General features: G+C 42.8%; 1 protein-coding gene across 1 annotated transcript; it reads right to left on the bottom strand.

Moving 5' to 3' along the window:
* Positions 1–9,895: 9,895 nt before the first annotated feature.
* On the bottom strand, positions 9,896–14,618 carry asb11 (ankyrin repeat and SOCS box containing 11). Its single transcript, XM_061225890.1, has 7 exons — positions 14,502–14,618; positions 13,960–14,039; positions 13,485–13,592; positions 13,242–13,392; positions 12,169–12,303; positions 11,184–11,375; positions 9,896–10,068 (listed from the first exon to the last, which is right to left on the bottom strand). Exons 1-7 carry the CDS (start codon positions 14,596–14,598, stop codon positions 9,944–9,946), a joined length of 888 nt encoding a protein of 295 aa, XP_061081874.1. The 5' UTR covers positions 14,599–14,618; the 3' UTR covers positions 9,896–9,943.
* Positions 14,619–16,252: the final 1,634 nt, after the last annotated feature.

Raw genomic sequence — 16,252 nt, forward strand, 5'->3', positions numbered from 1 at the left:
TCAGAACCTTGAGGATTTCTGTATTTTTGGCTCAGGGTGTGCACAACCTTGAGGATTTCTTGCCAAGGTCTGCAGAATAACTGTTGTAAGTTCTCCAATACGTTTGGAACAACCAACCAGCTGATTTTCTAATAATTATTATTATTATAATTGACTGATGCAGTTTTAAAGGTGAAGGGTGGTGACAACAATGTTGATTTCATTTCGTTTTTACCTGTATACTGTTCTTTATAGTACATTATAGTACATTAAAATTTTATCATTGAATTATTTCATTATTCGCTTTTATAGACTTTATTTTACATGTGCCTCAGACTTTTGCACTGTACTGTAGATGAACAGGTAGAATCTGTACTATGTACTGAACAGGCCCTTACAAACTATCACGGGTTGAAAAACCGTGTGTTTTAAAACCACATGTGAACGCCCAACATGTGCCGAGTGCGCATGTGAACTATGAAAATAATCGCTGGTAATAATAATCGTAATTGGTTGGCTTTGTTAAACCTAAAGAAAGACATGGCCACTGTGTGGAGGGAAGATCATTACCCGCACGCTCTCCCAGCATCTCTGAACACACAATGCATCATAACTCTAAGTGGATAGGCTACAGCAGTGCTCACTGAGTGTATACCTCTGTTCATTCAGATAATATACAGCTGTGCATACTTCTTATCCTAGTTCTATCTCATTCTAGTTCTATGTCTATACAGTGGACTGTGGCTGTGCCTTCATTTCATAGGTCTAACACTGTGCTGCTAGCCTTATATGCATTTACTTGTAAGTCATTCTGGATATTGCTAAATACCTAAGTGTAAATGTTGCAGGCAAAGCAGAACCATTGAGGGTTACAATGCAAGCCTGAATTTTGTTAATAAATGACAGTTTTACAGCGAAACCATCAAAAAATGATGTAATTATTAAAAATCTAAATTCTGGAGGATATGTTAAAAGGCGCATAATCATCTGTCCATTTGTCTCTGATTTAATAACTGGACATCCAAAAATGAAATATACATATGAATGGATTCTTATTTGTATATTTAAGTTATTATATACCTTGGTGTTAGAGCTTTGAGCAGGATCAGATGATAACCTGCATATACCTTCATACCTTCAAAACCTGTACCTTCATATACCTTCTGCTGATGTCAAAGGTTTCACTGAGCAGTGACCCAGGAGTGTACCTGTTTTCACATGTTTATTTCAATTGTTTCAATGTTGTTATTTACTCTGCATTTTCAGTATAATCTTGTGGGGATTTTTTTCTATTCTACTTTCTTAGCCAAGTCCTAACTTTTATTCAAAGCATAAATAATAACAGAATGACCTCTTTCCCCTCTAAGAACACTAGAGCTCTATAAGGGCTTCGCTGAGGTGCCTGTCATGGTGGCCTTCAAAAACATGATAACTTGTTATTTAGCTGATGTTTTTTTTATCCAACCGAACTTACAGATGATAAGACAAAGCAGGGGACAATCCCCCCTGGAGCAATGCGGGGATAAGGGCCTTGCTCAAGGGCCCAACAGCTGCATGGATCTTATCGTGGCTACACCGAACCACCAACCTTTCGGGTCCCAGTCATGTACCTTAGCCACTAGGCTACAGGCCACCCCCCTGCTACACATTTCTATAGTCAACGGGACTTGCCTGAATAAATGGTTAAATAAGTTGAATAAATACTTTTAACTACAATTTCATTTGCAGAGCCCTTTTCAGTGATGCATAATTCCATTGTGGTTTTAAATAAATTAATCTATCATGTTAATTGTGCCTGATGTGGACCAAAACTACAGACTGTGGAAGTCCCAAACCTTCACATGGAGAGTTTTGATGTCTAATCTTAAAGCCTTCCTCTAAATGAAACCATTGCCAGCAAACCATTGCAATATTTTAAATGCTCTTAATAGATGAATTGCAGCTTTGCGCTTTTTCAAATTTATTTATTTTTTCAATCCTACTCGTGTTTTGACAGTGGTGTTTTAAACGGCGATATTTGAGAAACGGCTTTACAGTCAGTGTTCCTGCGCGTTTGTGAAACAAAGACACGCTGCTGCTGTTGTTGTGCTTGACAGATCATCACAGAAGTGCCAGCCAACACGGGGAACCCACGCCACTCTGGCCTTGATTACTGCATCTTAAAATAAAACATACTTTTTGCATGCTTCAACAATATCATTAATTCCATTTCAAATGCTACAGAACCTTGTCAAGAGGCACTTAATTGTCAATGTCAGGTTTGCTTCAAATTGCCTGGAAGGTAGAGTCAGTGTTCTCAGCATACACGTACAGGAGGTCTTCTTTTTCATGTTATTTGATTCTGTATTGCGCCTGTGGCTCTGAGTCTTTAATGCGTCTTTGATATGAGTCCTCCCTGTGAAAGACTTCATCTCCACTCCCGTCCATGACAGGATGCGACGTCAACAAGCTCACGGCTCGACAGCTGATGAATTATTGAAAGCGGTCACCGTGCTGTTTCTGACCGCATAAGGCAGATGCATTAACAGACTCTGATTCTGACTCTTTCCCTCATGACACGAGCTTCAGCAGACCACTCTGCCCACACTTTTTTCACAGTGATCCAGGAGATTTTGCTGGCCTCCATAACACGTCGAGCATGCAAAGCGGGGGAGGAGACGGTGATTACGGACAGGATCTACATGAAGAAAATTGACAGATTGACAGGTCATTCCCCAGTGTATACTTATGTACTTTTATTTCAAGCCATGAAAGTGCTTGTCAGTACTTTCAGAGGCTAGTTAGTAGTGGATGGCCATTATTGGAGCTGTATTGCTTGATATAACCGGCAATACAAAGACAAAAAAGACAAATGTATCTGATTAAAATGGTGTCCAATCTGTGTTACTGTTATATGCCCACATGTGTTTTAAAACCACATGTGAACGCCCAACATGTGCCGAGTGCGCATGTGAACTATGAAAATAATCGCTGGTAATAATAATCGTAATTGGTTGGCTTTGTTAAACCTAAAGAAAGACATGGCCACTGTGTGGAGGGAAGATCATTACCCGCACGCTCTCCCAGCATCTCTGAACACACAATGCATCATAACTCTAAGTGGATAGGCTACAGCAGTGCTCACTGAGTGTATACCTCTGTTCATTCAGATAATATACAGCTGTGCATACTTCTTGTCCTAGTTCTATCTCATCCTAGTTCTATGTCTATACAGCGGACTGTGGCTGTGCCTTCATTTCATAGGTCTAACACCGTTCTGCTAGCCTGATATGCATTTACTTGTAAGTCATTCTGGATATTGCTTTGCACTTTTTTTTTCTTTTCTTTTTTTCAATCCTAATTGTGTTTTGACAGTGCCGTTTTAAACAGCGATATTTGAGAAACAGCTTGACAGTCAGTGTGCCTGCGCGTTTGTGAAACAAAGACACGCTGCTGCTGTTGTTGTGCTTGACAGATCATCACAGACGTGCCAGCCAACACGGGAACCCACACCGCTCTGGGCTTGCCTCGTGAAGGTAAAGTGATGTTCTGTGGCACATCTGTCGCAGTAATGAGCTGCCCGCTGTCACACCCCTAGAAGCTGTTTGAGTTCAACGGCCACGACGGAGCTATCACCAGGGTGTTTGTCTATTAATGGCTGAATCGCAGTGCACACATGCACTAGCACAGTAGTGCTCAACAGGGGGCCCGGGGCCCAAAAGGTGATGGGAAATTACTGAAAGCTTCAACCACAAACATATCTGTTCTGAGAGTGGATAGATGCACTGTAGGCGGTAGAGCCTCTCGAGCCCCTTGTCTGTGGAATGATTTACCCATTGAAATTCGTGGAGCAGACTTTGTCTCTATGTTTAAGTGAAATCTTACCTATATAGCAAATCCGTTAGTTGCGGGACACGGCTTGGTGTTGGCATGGACCAGAGAGTTTCTGGTGGACTGAGTGGTCACTTCTGTTGCTATATCTCTGTGTTGAGTGCATCTATACGTGTTCTGGTGCTGATTGCCTTAGGGTAGCCCTCCTGTCTGTGCTGGTCCCTGCCTCTTGTTCCCTAGTTATGCTGCCATAGGGTTATTCTGCCAGGGCTTTTCCTTATTGCACACAGGCATCTCTTCCTCCTCTTTTCTGCCTCTCTGTTCTGCCTCTCTTTTTCAATTTTACCACTTACCATCCACTAATAATCGTTCTGCCCTCCTTCCCTGGGCTCCCCATCTGATCTTGGTTCTGCTCAAGGTTTCTTCCTGTTAGTCAGGGAGGTTTCAGGCATGGGCTCTTTGTAAAGCTGCTTTGTAACAATCTTGCAAAAAGTGCTATACAAATAACACATCCACAGGTCTGTAGTCCCCAGGAAGCCCTTTTGGGTGCACTCCCTGTGTTGCCTGGAGACCTGAATCTGTTTCAAGTGGTGACCAGCCAATATTGGGTTTTCCTTCCAAACTACCTAACTACATGATTTCAGTTAAATGGAGGTGTTTTCTGAGATTTACTTCAGTGAAGACTGAGCTGAAATTCTGTGTCCTCAGATAGTGGTCACATTCGATGACCAGTCCTAGTTGACTATATTGGAGGGCAGCTCTCTGCTCATCTGGAGGATAATTGGGAACAGTTACGGTCTGAAGGGGGGCAAAAAGATACCTGGAGGAGACCCTTATCACTAAGTGTGACCTGGAACAGAAGGTACATATGTTCACTCCATGTTTTCCCATAGATTTGCTTTATGACTGCTATAGTACATGTAAATACAGTGTTCCATATATTTACAAAAAAGAAGAAACTAAGGCATCTGGGTCTTTCAGAAAAGATGCCAGTGCTGAAAACAAAGAAAAGAACAAGCACAAGCTACTAAATGGCAAATGGTTGGCAGTTATATAGTGCCTTTATCCAAAGCGCTGTACAATTGATGCTTCTCATTCACCCATTCACACCCACACACTCGCACACCAACGGCGACTGGCTGCCATGCAAGGCACCAACCCGCTCATCAGGAGCATTTGTGGTTATAGTATGTGTAAATGCAATGTTCCCAGTCTGACCATTCTCCTCTGACGTCTCATTAACAAGGTGTTTCTGTCTGCAGAACTGCTGCTCACTGAATTTTTTTTGTTTTTTGCACCATTCTTTGCAAACTCTAGAGACTAGGGTGCGTGAAAATCCTAGGGGATCAGCAGTTTCTGAGATATTCAAACCACCCTGTCTGCCATGAACATCCCCAGGGTGTCCACCACTTCAACCTGCAGTCTGATAAATGGTTAGCATTCATATACCGCCTTTATCCAAAGAGCTGTACAATTGATGCTTCTCATTCGCCCATTCATACACACAGGGACACTTCAACACACCCAGGATGGAATGAAACCGGCAACCCTCCAACTGCTCTTACCACCTGTGCCAATGTCAGCCCTACATCTGCCCCCAGTGTGTCCACCAGCCTGCTTCATACACATACAACTGTGCCTGTGAGCCCACACCCTGAGTGGGCCAGAGGGGGATGGGCCTCCCTTGCTGAGTCTGGTTCTTTCCCAGGTTTCTCCTTACATGTCTTCCAGGGAGTCTCCTTGCCACTGTTGTCTCAGGCTTGCTCTGTGCGGGTTTAGGCCAGGGTAAACTGTGAAGCGTATTATGACAAATCCTCCTATGTAAAATGCGCTAACTGAAATTGATTTGACTGATTGATTTGTTGATTTGATATACTCTTAAATGAGGTTCAGGTGCAACATGAAACAGAAGGCACATGAAACAGTCAAGTCAAGTCAGACATGACAGAATGATTCATTAAATGAGTCATTGAGTGAGTCCATTCCTAGAATTACATTCTGTGTTTTGACTCTAAATAAACTGGGTGAACCACCACAACGGTACAATAGGAGTTGGCATTCGCAGAGAAGGGGTTGGATAAACAGTGTTGTGGTTTGAATGTGTTTGTTGCTGCGATTCCTCTCTTGACCGTTAGAAGTCTGAAATTACCGACTGTACCTTTAATTGATAGCATACTGCCATGGCTGCTATTTTTCTTGAGAAGCAGAGGACTGTGCAGGAAGAGATGATCGAGGGGAGATCTGCACACCCTGAGCCAAAAACATGCTGAGCGAAAAAATGAGGATCGCATTGCACTCTGTGTGTAAACCAGACACGTTTTTTTATCTGACAGCTAAAATATATTTTGCTCCATCTAAAATCGTCTATGTCATGGAATTATGAGTCATAGAAATATAAACAGAGTATTGTAAACTGTAGGATTGTTTATTTACACATAATGAAAACTCTCTGCCGAAGAAAAGTTATTTTAACTTTAAAATAAAACATGCCCTGTCTAGGTAATACAAACAATTAAGATTTATTTATTCCAAATTTTGTATCAGTTTTGTGTAGGCTACTTGTTGCTCTGAGGTAGATATATTTCCATACAGGATTGAGTCAGTTCAGCATCAAAGGCAAAGACATTAGACTCTGATATTAGCGTACACGATTGAGTGAGGCAAAGACATTAGATCATGGACTAATATGTGGACGGTTTGGGTTATTTTCTGGTGCCAGCTGCCAGAATTGATCTGTAAACTGAAAAGAGTTTTATTTTCAACTGGTCGGATTCACGTGTGCTGAACTGACTTCATGCAGGGTGGATTATGCCATTTTTAAAAATAACCATTCTGCTGGGTCGTGTCTGCCATTTTCCAAAAGGTGAATTGGTAATTTGGTGTTCTGGGGCAAATGAAGTTGAATGACTCCCACCTGAATGTGCCCTGAGAAAACCACTTGGGGATTACAGTAGAAAGATGGCCCCAATTATCTGGCGGCCATTTTAAAGTGCGCAGAAAGCCAAGTGCAAGGGGCAGGAAATGCATTTTCTTTGGGTGGATTTGGGTTTTCCACATGCAGCTGTGCCATCCTGCTGTGCTGTCACTTAACAAGTACCGCAAGTGTCATTGCCTTTAAGTTGCACATCTTTCAAAGGCTGAATCCAAATGTATAAAGCTTGTGTAATGGGACTGGACAATACAACACTAATTTGCCTTAAGATAACGACAAGCATATATATATATATATATTTTTTTTTTTGTGTAGTCTCAGTCAGAGGTCACAATATTTTAAATTCCATATGGGATATTGGAAGACTGTCAGCAGGGGAAGATCTAACAGAATCTGGGAGAAGAAATTCGGAAGCCCGATCCTTTAAGTGTCTATAGCTGCCGTGCGACCTTGTGATGCCTGCAAAAGTCACAGTACACTACAGATGGCTAATTTTAGAAATCAGAATCATTCATTCATTCATTCATTCATTCATTCATTCATTCATTATCCTAACCCGCTTATCCTGAACAGGGTCGCAGGGGGGCTGGAGCCTATCCCAACATACATTAGGCGAAAGGTAGGAATACACCCTGGACAGGTCGCCAGTCCATCGCAGAGCACACACACCATTCACTCACACACTCATACCTAGACTCTTCAATCAGCCTAACATGCATGTCTTTGGACTGTGGGAGGAAACCGGAGTACCCAGAGGAAACCCACGCAGACAAGGGGAGAACATACAAACTCCACACAGAGAGGCCCCGGCCGACGGGGATTCAAACCCAATTCGAACTCCTTGCTGTGAGGCGGCAGTGCTACCCACTGCACCATCCGTGCCGTCAGAAATCAGAATCATTATCGAATACAAAAAAGTACCCCGGGCTTGACTTGCACTTGACCTCAATCAGAGCTGTAATACAATGCTAATGCCCTGAGAGATTGGAGGGCTGCAGCGATGCCCGGTTTTCATTGCATTTCCATACTACTTCAGTCTCTCAAGCTATAATAATATAATGTTATTTAGCTGACACTTTTATTCAAAGCGATTAACAGTTGATTAGGCTAGGCCAGGAGACAGTCCCCCTGGAGCCGTGCTGGGTTAAGGGCCTTGCTCATGGGCCCAACAGCTGTGGATCTACATCAGAGCTTGAACCACCATTCTTCCGGTCATGTACCTTTGCCACTAGGCTACAGGCTGCCCCTCTGATTTGGCACAGTCAGGAAGCACATTGGGAAGTGTGAAACTGCAGCTAACTCAGCATAAATATGACATAAACATTTATTCATATGTACACCCAGTGAGCACTTTATTAGGTATTTATTAGACTAGTTTTTAGACTTCTACTGCTGTAGCCTATCCACTTAAGAGTTATGCTGTGTTGTGTGTTCAGAGATGCTCTTCTGCATACCACTGTTGTAATGTGTGGTTATTTACATTACTGTCACCTTCCTGTCAGCTTTGACCAGTCTTGCCATTCTCCTTTTTTCGTTTTTTGCACCATCCTTGCAAATTCTAGAGACTAGTATATGTGAAAATCCAAGGAGATCAGCAGTTTCTGAGATACTCAAACCACCCTGTCTGCCACCAACAATCATTCGACGGTCAAAGTCACTTAGATCAATTAAAGTGCTCGGTGAGTGTACATGAATATCTGAAAGTTGGTGTACGGTTGGTTATGATACAGAAAGTAACACTATTTTTCATATTTGCAGTTATTGACAGTGCTTGAATGTGTATGTAGTGCATGTAAGCTTTTTTTTTTGTAGCCATCTATTTTTCTTCTAATTCTCATTAAATTATCCAAAGCCATGTACACTACACACAAGTGTCCTCTGTTAGTATTTTTTTGCATCTCTCTTACTCAAGTTGTTTTAATAATAGTAATGAAATTGATCACAAAAAGCAGTCTTATTTTTTTATTTGCGACCATGATGCATGTGCCCTATTTCCAATTAGTTTACCTAGTTTTCAGTCTTTTGTTGTTTTTAGTTCTTAGCGCCATTAAACGTCAACAAATAAATGACCACTGTTACACTGTTACGCCTGTACTTCCGAAACGACCGAGAAGGACACTGTGTCTCCGTGCGCCTCCTGGTGTTGTTATCGACCACTGCAGAGCGAGATGGTTTTTCGAACGAACAGGGGTGTTTCCCGAAGCATGTCGTAACGGTAGGAAAATTAAGAATCTCTTCAAGACATTCGCTGATTTACCGAAACATATCGCAACTAATTTTAATTATTCCCACGACATCATCCCTCGAGATTCCCAGTATTGCGTGTGCCATGTTAAATCGCTTTCAGGTTTCGTACTGACAGAGGATCAAACAATTACCTATAAAACCTAAACATAGGCTACTTAAAACAACCCTACCACAATTTTCAGACACGAGCAGTTTTGTCAAAAGGCTATTCAAACTGTCAAATTGCCTGTCTAATTTCAATTATGTTTAAGAAAGTGCAATTTGTTAGCACAAACATCTTGATCTGTATTGTCATTTTGAGTCTGTATTGTAGACACACCTCTAGTTAACTGATGGGAAGGCTACCTTCAATTTAATGTAAAGTTACTCTTGAAAAACTCTCCTCACTTCATGTTTTGAGATACAGACGTGACATTTTCAAGAGATATCTTTAAATTGTGCGTAAAGTATGTTGTGCATTTTCTGGACACGTGGCACATCAGGACACTCATCCCAGAGAAACAGGGACACACGCGGTAAAGACATGCAGACCACGCTGGGCATATTTCGCTACAAATGTAAACTTTAGTTGAAACAAATTTGTTACATGGACTTCTACTGAAGTTCATAAAAAACAAAAAAAACAGTTTTTAATCATACTTCAGTTATGTGGTTTATCAATGAAAATCATAACCACAGAGAGCGGAATCAACCTCTTCTGTATAGATTCATGTTAATTAATCAGGTGTCCAATAATTAATCAGTGAAACGACACCTATACAATTTTAAAAGCTCTATTAAAATGAAGAGATGAGTGTAGTCACAACTTATCTGAATTTCCTTTTAAAAAATGGTCAGCAATAAAAAAGAACAACAATCAAATAAAATCTCAATGTAAATCTGTACAATTTAAAATACAAAATGACAACACAAGGCTGAATGGACCATTGTTTCAGAGAGAGAGAGCAGAGAGAGATGGAGAGGAGGAGGGAGGGGTCATCTGTAGAGCAGGAAATCACTCAGCTGGTTGGGCAGGGGGAGCCTGGACACTGCCTGGAGTCGCTTTCGTCCCAGAGAGTCACGAATGCTGAGTCGACACAGCTGAGGCAGTGAGCTGGGGCCTAGGGGAGAGAGAGAGCAGGGTTATGACACTGCTGAGGCAGAGAGAGAGCAGGGTTATGACACTGCTGAGGCAGAGAGAGAGCAGGGTTATGACACAGCTGAGGCAGAGAGAGAGAGAGCAGGGTTATGACACAGCTGAGGCAGAGAGAGAGAGAGCAGGGTTATGACACAGCTGAGGCAGAAAGAGAGAGCAGGGTTAAGACACTGCTGAGGCAGAGAGAGAGCAGGGTTATGACACTGCTGAGGGAGAGAGAGAGAGCAGGGTTATGACACTGCTGAGGGAGAGAGAGAGAGCAGGGTTATGACACTGCTGAGGCAGAGAGAGAGAGAGCAGGGTTATGACACTGCTGAGGCAGAGAGAGAGCAGGGTTATGACACTGCTGAGGCAGAGAGAGAGCAGGGTTATATCAATGAAATCCATAGTTTTCCCACCATAGCAAGCTCTTAGCATATTTACCCCTGCACTCATCAGCAAACCCATGGTGGTAATTACACGGTTACTGACTAGTTCATGCAATACATAATACAAAATTAGGATTAATAAATAACTATTTCACTAGCTCTTCCCTGCCAATAAAAGAGGTCTTAATTACTGCAATTTCATGCAATTTTGACTCAAAACAGCCCCATCCATTCAATGAACATCCCTTTCATAAACATTCTTAATGGAAATTCCTAAAGGAATATATCAGGCATAATTTATCTCTGGGTGGCTTAATTTGACGGATCTGTGTTAGAAAGCATGTTTTCCATTCACAGACATACAACAGAAAGTAATTGCCATATTTCTCTCCCCAGATAGCGGTTTGGTAACAGGTAGGCTCAAATGTACAGTTTAGAGAAATAATACAGCCCAATATTCTCTCATAGCCCACCCACAAAGTTCAGAATCAAGCCCTCAGAGGTCTTTCTGGGACAGGGGAAAGCATGAGAGACTGTCTGATCATGTGTATGGTGCCTCAATAACTGCTACCTGGTGAATTTTCCCCTTGCAAGTTAATCTTCTGTAGCTCAACTTGGCAGGGAAACCACGGACATGGCGACCCTCCTAATGTGGTGTGTGTGTCTGTGCATGTCTAGGTGTATCTGTGTGTCTGTACATGTGTGTGCCTACCCTTTCTCAGCCTCAGTGCACAATCCACAGGGCTGCTGGGGGCTGCCAGGTCCACAGGCCTCTCTCCCGCCTGGTTCCTCCTCAGCACATCTGCCCCATAGTCTGTCAGCAGCTGCACAACCCTCACACTGTTCCTGCGAGCCGCAGCATGCAGCGGAGTGTCTTGTGCCCTGCCTGAGTGCACTCCAGCTCCTGTGAGCAGAACACACAGTTAAACATCACAGAGCACAGTGTCCTGCATCCTGCCTGAGTGCACAACAGCTCCTGTGAGCAGAAACACAGTTAAACACCACAGTCACAGTGCCCCGCATCCTGTCTGAGTGCACACCAGCTTCTGTGAGCAGAAACACAGTTAAACACCACAGTCATGGAGTCCTGCGCCCTTCCTGAGTGCACAACAGCTCCTGTGAGCAGAAACACAGTTAAACACCACAGTCACAGTGCCCCGCATCCTGTCTGAGTGCACACCAGCTCCTGTTAGCAGAGCACACAGTTTAACACCACAGAGCACAGTGTCCTGGGCACTGTCTGCAGCAGAAACACACGGTTAAGCCGCACAGTCACACAGTCTCAGAAATAAAGGTACAAATGCTTGCTGCTGGGGTGGTACCCTATAGGTACAGCTATCATTAAAGAAATGTGTCATATTTATGTTGTGTCATTTAGAGGTGAGGTTTGCTTCTGTTCACTTAGATATTAATTGTACACTACTGTCACCAGGGGTGCCCAGGTTTTTGTACACTACTGTAACCGAGCCTACCTTTTGTACCTTTTTTTGCTTGGAAAACATACTAATTTACACTCAAAAACTGTACTCTCAGGGTACATTTGAGATATTTGATGCTCGGAGAACAAAAATGTACCCCCACTGTCACTTTATTTCTGAGAGTGCACAAACCTGCAGGCCTCATGGTTGTTACTCTGCTCTGCCCCATATTGTAGAGCATTGGCTAAATAAATGTAAATGTAAAACCAAATGTCGTACCTAGACTCAGCAGCTTCTGGACACAGTCTGCCCTCTCTGCGGTGCAGGCAGTGTACAGAGGGGTTCCGAGACAGGGGTTTTCCAGGTCGATGTCCACCCCGCTGGCCAGTAGAATCTCCATGCATTCCACGTGACCTGGGTAGCAGAGACCAATGCTTCTGAGTTAAAGCTTCCTCTTAATCTCTCACGGAACAGGCCCATCAGCAACAGGTCATAAACTGTTTCTCAGTTATTTCCCCCAATGTCATCACGTTTATACTGGCTGAGTGCTGAAAGAGTTGTGATAAAACACTGATAGTAAAGTACACTTTTTTTGAATACACTACTTTTTTTTTGCAATATTTTAAACAATTCCCAGCATTTCATCAAGCATAACAGCTAAATGTTTTTTAAACTTTAGGATCATTTTTAGAGTATGTGATGACTGAAATATACTGATACACATTGTGATATCTTTGTGAAAGCAAAGCTTTGTGAATTGTAGTGGTGTGCCCCCACAAGCAGCAAAATCCTAGAAGACTATGACACAATTATAAGGGTGTGCACAAGAAAGACGCCTGCAAACGTATACCATAAACACAGTAATCAAACAACACACTGGTTCTAAACAATCACCCACCTGAAAAGTCAGGCTGAGCTATGAATGAGAGGTAACTATGGTGACCTGCTAGCCCATAATACCCCAGCAGTAGGTGTGAGGGGGCCACGTCTCCTATCACAGCGGGCTGGGCTTTGTTTTGTAAAGAAGCCGTCTGCTGCCTGACCCTTGAGCACCTTGTTAATGAGCACGGACCGTTGGAGCACAAAGCTGGGGCCACAGCTATGTAGCAGCCTCGCCCGAGGTGAGAACGACAGGAAACCGCTCTGACAGCATGGATCAGCTTTTTATATTAAAAAAATCGTTTTGGTACAATCTGTGATATAATTCATTATTCAAACACAGATTGTGTTCCATGTTAAAAGGTATCCAATTAAATGAGTATCATTGTTTAAAATATTTTTTTAATATATTTTATATAATTAAACCTTTTGGCTGGAGCGTCAACTTAATTTGCAAAGCAAAGTGTGAGTACCTCGCTGGGCAGCCTCGTGAATGGGCGAGGACTCCGTGTGGGCCGGTAAGGGGAGGGAGCCGTGCTCCAGGAGCAGGTTCAGGCAGGCTGTGCTGCCGCTGCAGCAGGCATGGAAGTGCGGAGTAGCGCCGTCGATCGTGGCCGCGTTCACCTGCGGATAGACACGGAACGAGAAGCTTTAATAAAACGATTTCAGCCTATTAAAAATGCGGCTGTCGCAGTAAATATCGTCGGGGTACGTACGTCGGCTCCGTGTTCCACCAACAGCTTGGCACACACGGCGTGGCCTCCCAGGCAGGCTTCGTGCAAGGGAGACACTCCATCCAGGGTTACTGCGTTCACATTGAACCCCTGCGAAAAATAAACTCTGTTTATTCCATTTAAAACAGATGTTGTTTTTTTTTTGTTTTTTTTATTAAACCTAAGTATATAAATACATTTGGTGTCAGATTACAGATGCAGACTACATCTCTACCCTCCCTTAGGGAAGATCGCGGTCTGTTGTGACATGTTTATTGTTACACAATGTTTTCTGAGCACGAAATTAACAAGAAATTGGTCAGTTTAAATCCAAGGTGAAAGAGGATGTGTATGGGGGTATGCAATGCGATTTACAGCAGGCTAGTTTGTTTCTGATCTGGGGAAAAAACATTGGGTAACAATGGACCCCGTCTCACAACAGACCTAAATCTCCCTTATAGGACAGTTCTCTGCTTACCTGTGCAATGAGCCTCCTGAGAGACAGTAGGCGGCCATGGAGTGCAGCCTCATGCATGGGAGAGTGATCTGCACAGGATTCTGGGAAAGAAGGAACAGCATTTTTAATCATCCTTTCTAGACAACTCTGACCTTATGCACATCAGATGTGCCTTGTCTGACCACAGAATGAGAACCCAGGTGCGATTCTGTTCCGAGCAGGGCAAAACATTTGAATGGAAAGGACAGGAGGTATTAAAAGGAAAGCTCTGGCAACCCAACCCATAATCTGTTTAACCATTCCCCGGGGTCATCACTTTCCTCACATCAAAAATCCCCAGTTGGAGGTTTTATTAAAAAATGAATTCCCCCTAGAATTTCCCTCTCTTTGACTTAAAAAACAAATGTGAAATCAGCACATTTTCAAACCTTCAGTTTTTTCCCCTCTTCAAAGCATCCAACAATATGCCACAATGGCCCGCCACCAATGTGTTTAAAAAGGCAGGTCAGTCCATAGGCACTGCTAAGAAACCGTAGAGTAAAAACGCACCGAAATAAGCTTACCAGCAACGAGCGGGTTACATATGAAAGCTCCATATGTGTGAAACGCCATGCTCCAAGGCCATCTCTCCAAAGCAATCTCTGTTAGCATGCCAGCCATGTCCAACAAACTCCTCCACAGTGCTGTAAAGGCTGCTGGCTACCAGCTGCAAGGGCACAGTCTTAACTGCAAGACCCTCCCTACCTGACACCTCCTCCCACAGAGACGCCCAACAAAAGAATCACAGTGGGGTCAAATGCTGTAACTCGACCCCCACCAACAGTCAATACCCAAGGACTCCCTTTTCCAAACTTGCAAGACAAGACATAAACTTGCATGGTATGTTTAAAGCCCACTTCCAAAGACTTTTATTTGAGCAGAATTTATACTCGTTTATACATGTTAAATGTTCAGATATTCCACTGGGTGGCGATGTAAAGGCTGGATGCAGTTATTTCCTCTGTCATCACAAAATGCTTGCTTTCTGATAGGATAGTGATAATATAAGGAGAAACAAAACAAAATGCACTCACAACATACACAGATTCAGACACAAATGGCATGTGAGAACAAGCTTTTCTCTGAATTAATTTGCCCACAATCACTTATATGCTTCAAAGGGATAGTAAACATTTTGTTTTGGTTTATTTCAGGTTTACTGTATGTTTTTTTATTGGACTAGGCAGTTTTTTTGGGGGCTATTAATGATATTAGATATTTCCAGAAGTACAGATCCCGGTATATAGTTAAATGCAGAAGTATTTGGACAGTGACACAGTGTCTGCTTTGGTTCTGCACTTTATTTGGAATAAAACAATGAATCTGAGGTTAAAATTCAGACTGTCACCTTTAACTTGAGGATATCTGCATGCATATTGGGCGATCTGTGTAGAAATTGCAGCCCTTTTTATACATACTCCCCCACTTGAGCAGAGCAAATGTAACGCGGCAAATTAAAATAGTCATAATAATATTTGCTTTGACATTATTTGCAGTCTGTGTCTGCCTGCAGTTTGCAGCCCAGACTGGGTATCTTCCCTGGTAATGCTCTGCCAGGCCTGTACTGCAGCCATCTTCAGTTCCTGTTTGTTTCTGGGGCATATTGGCTGTAGTCTTGTTTTCAGCAAGAGAAATACGTTAAAATGGATTCAGGATGGGTGATTGACTTGGTCAGTCAAGAACATCCCAAATTTTGGTTGCTTTAGCAACATGTTTGGGGTCATTGTCCTGCTGCAAGGTGAAGCGCTGTCCCATGAGCTTTTGAGTCATTCACATCATCAGTGAAGACAAGTGTTCCAGTGACTGCCATACATGCCCAAGCCATAACAGCACTGTACCTCCACCATGTTTCACAGATTTCATGTTAACCTCATATTCATTCATTTAAATCCAATGTGCTGGAGTACACAGCCAAAACAACAAAATTGTGTCACTGTCCTATTCTACCTTTCAATTTAACTCAAAATGTTGTATAACATTCACTTCATCAAATGTTTTCTATGCTGAACTATGTGAGACAATTCTCGAATCTACACATGGTAAGAGACCCGAGACCGTTTCTTCATGCAGAATCTCTCCCAAACCCTGAGTCCTTGGGCTTCCCTCTTCAGCTCCTCCCAGGGTTTCAGTGGGGTTTCGGTCAGGAGACAGGGAAGACATTGGCAAAGCTTGAGTCTGTGGCCAGTTAACCATTTTTTGTGGATTTGGAGAAATAATTGTGTGTGGGCGTACTCGTAGATGCGTATGTGAGTGTAAATTATTAATTACTTAGTGT

Source organism: Conger conger, chromosome 17 (assembly GCF_963514075.1).
Source record: "Conger conger chromosome 17, fConCon1.1, whole genome shotgun sequence".
Lineage (NCBI taxonomy): Eukaryota > Metazoa > Chordata > Actinopteri > Anguilliformes > Congridae > Conger > Conger conger.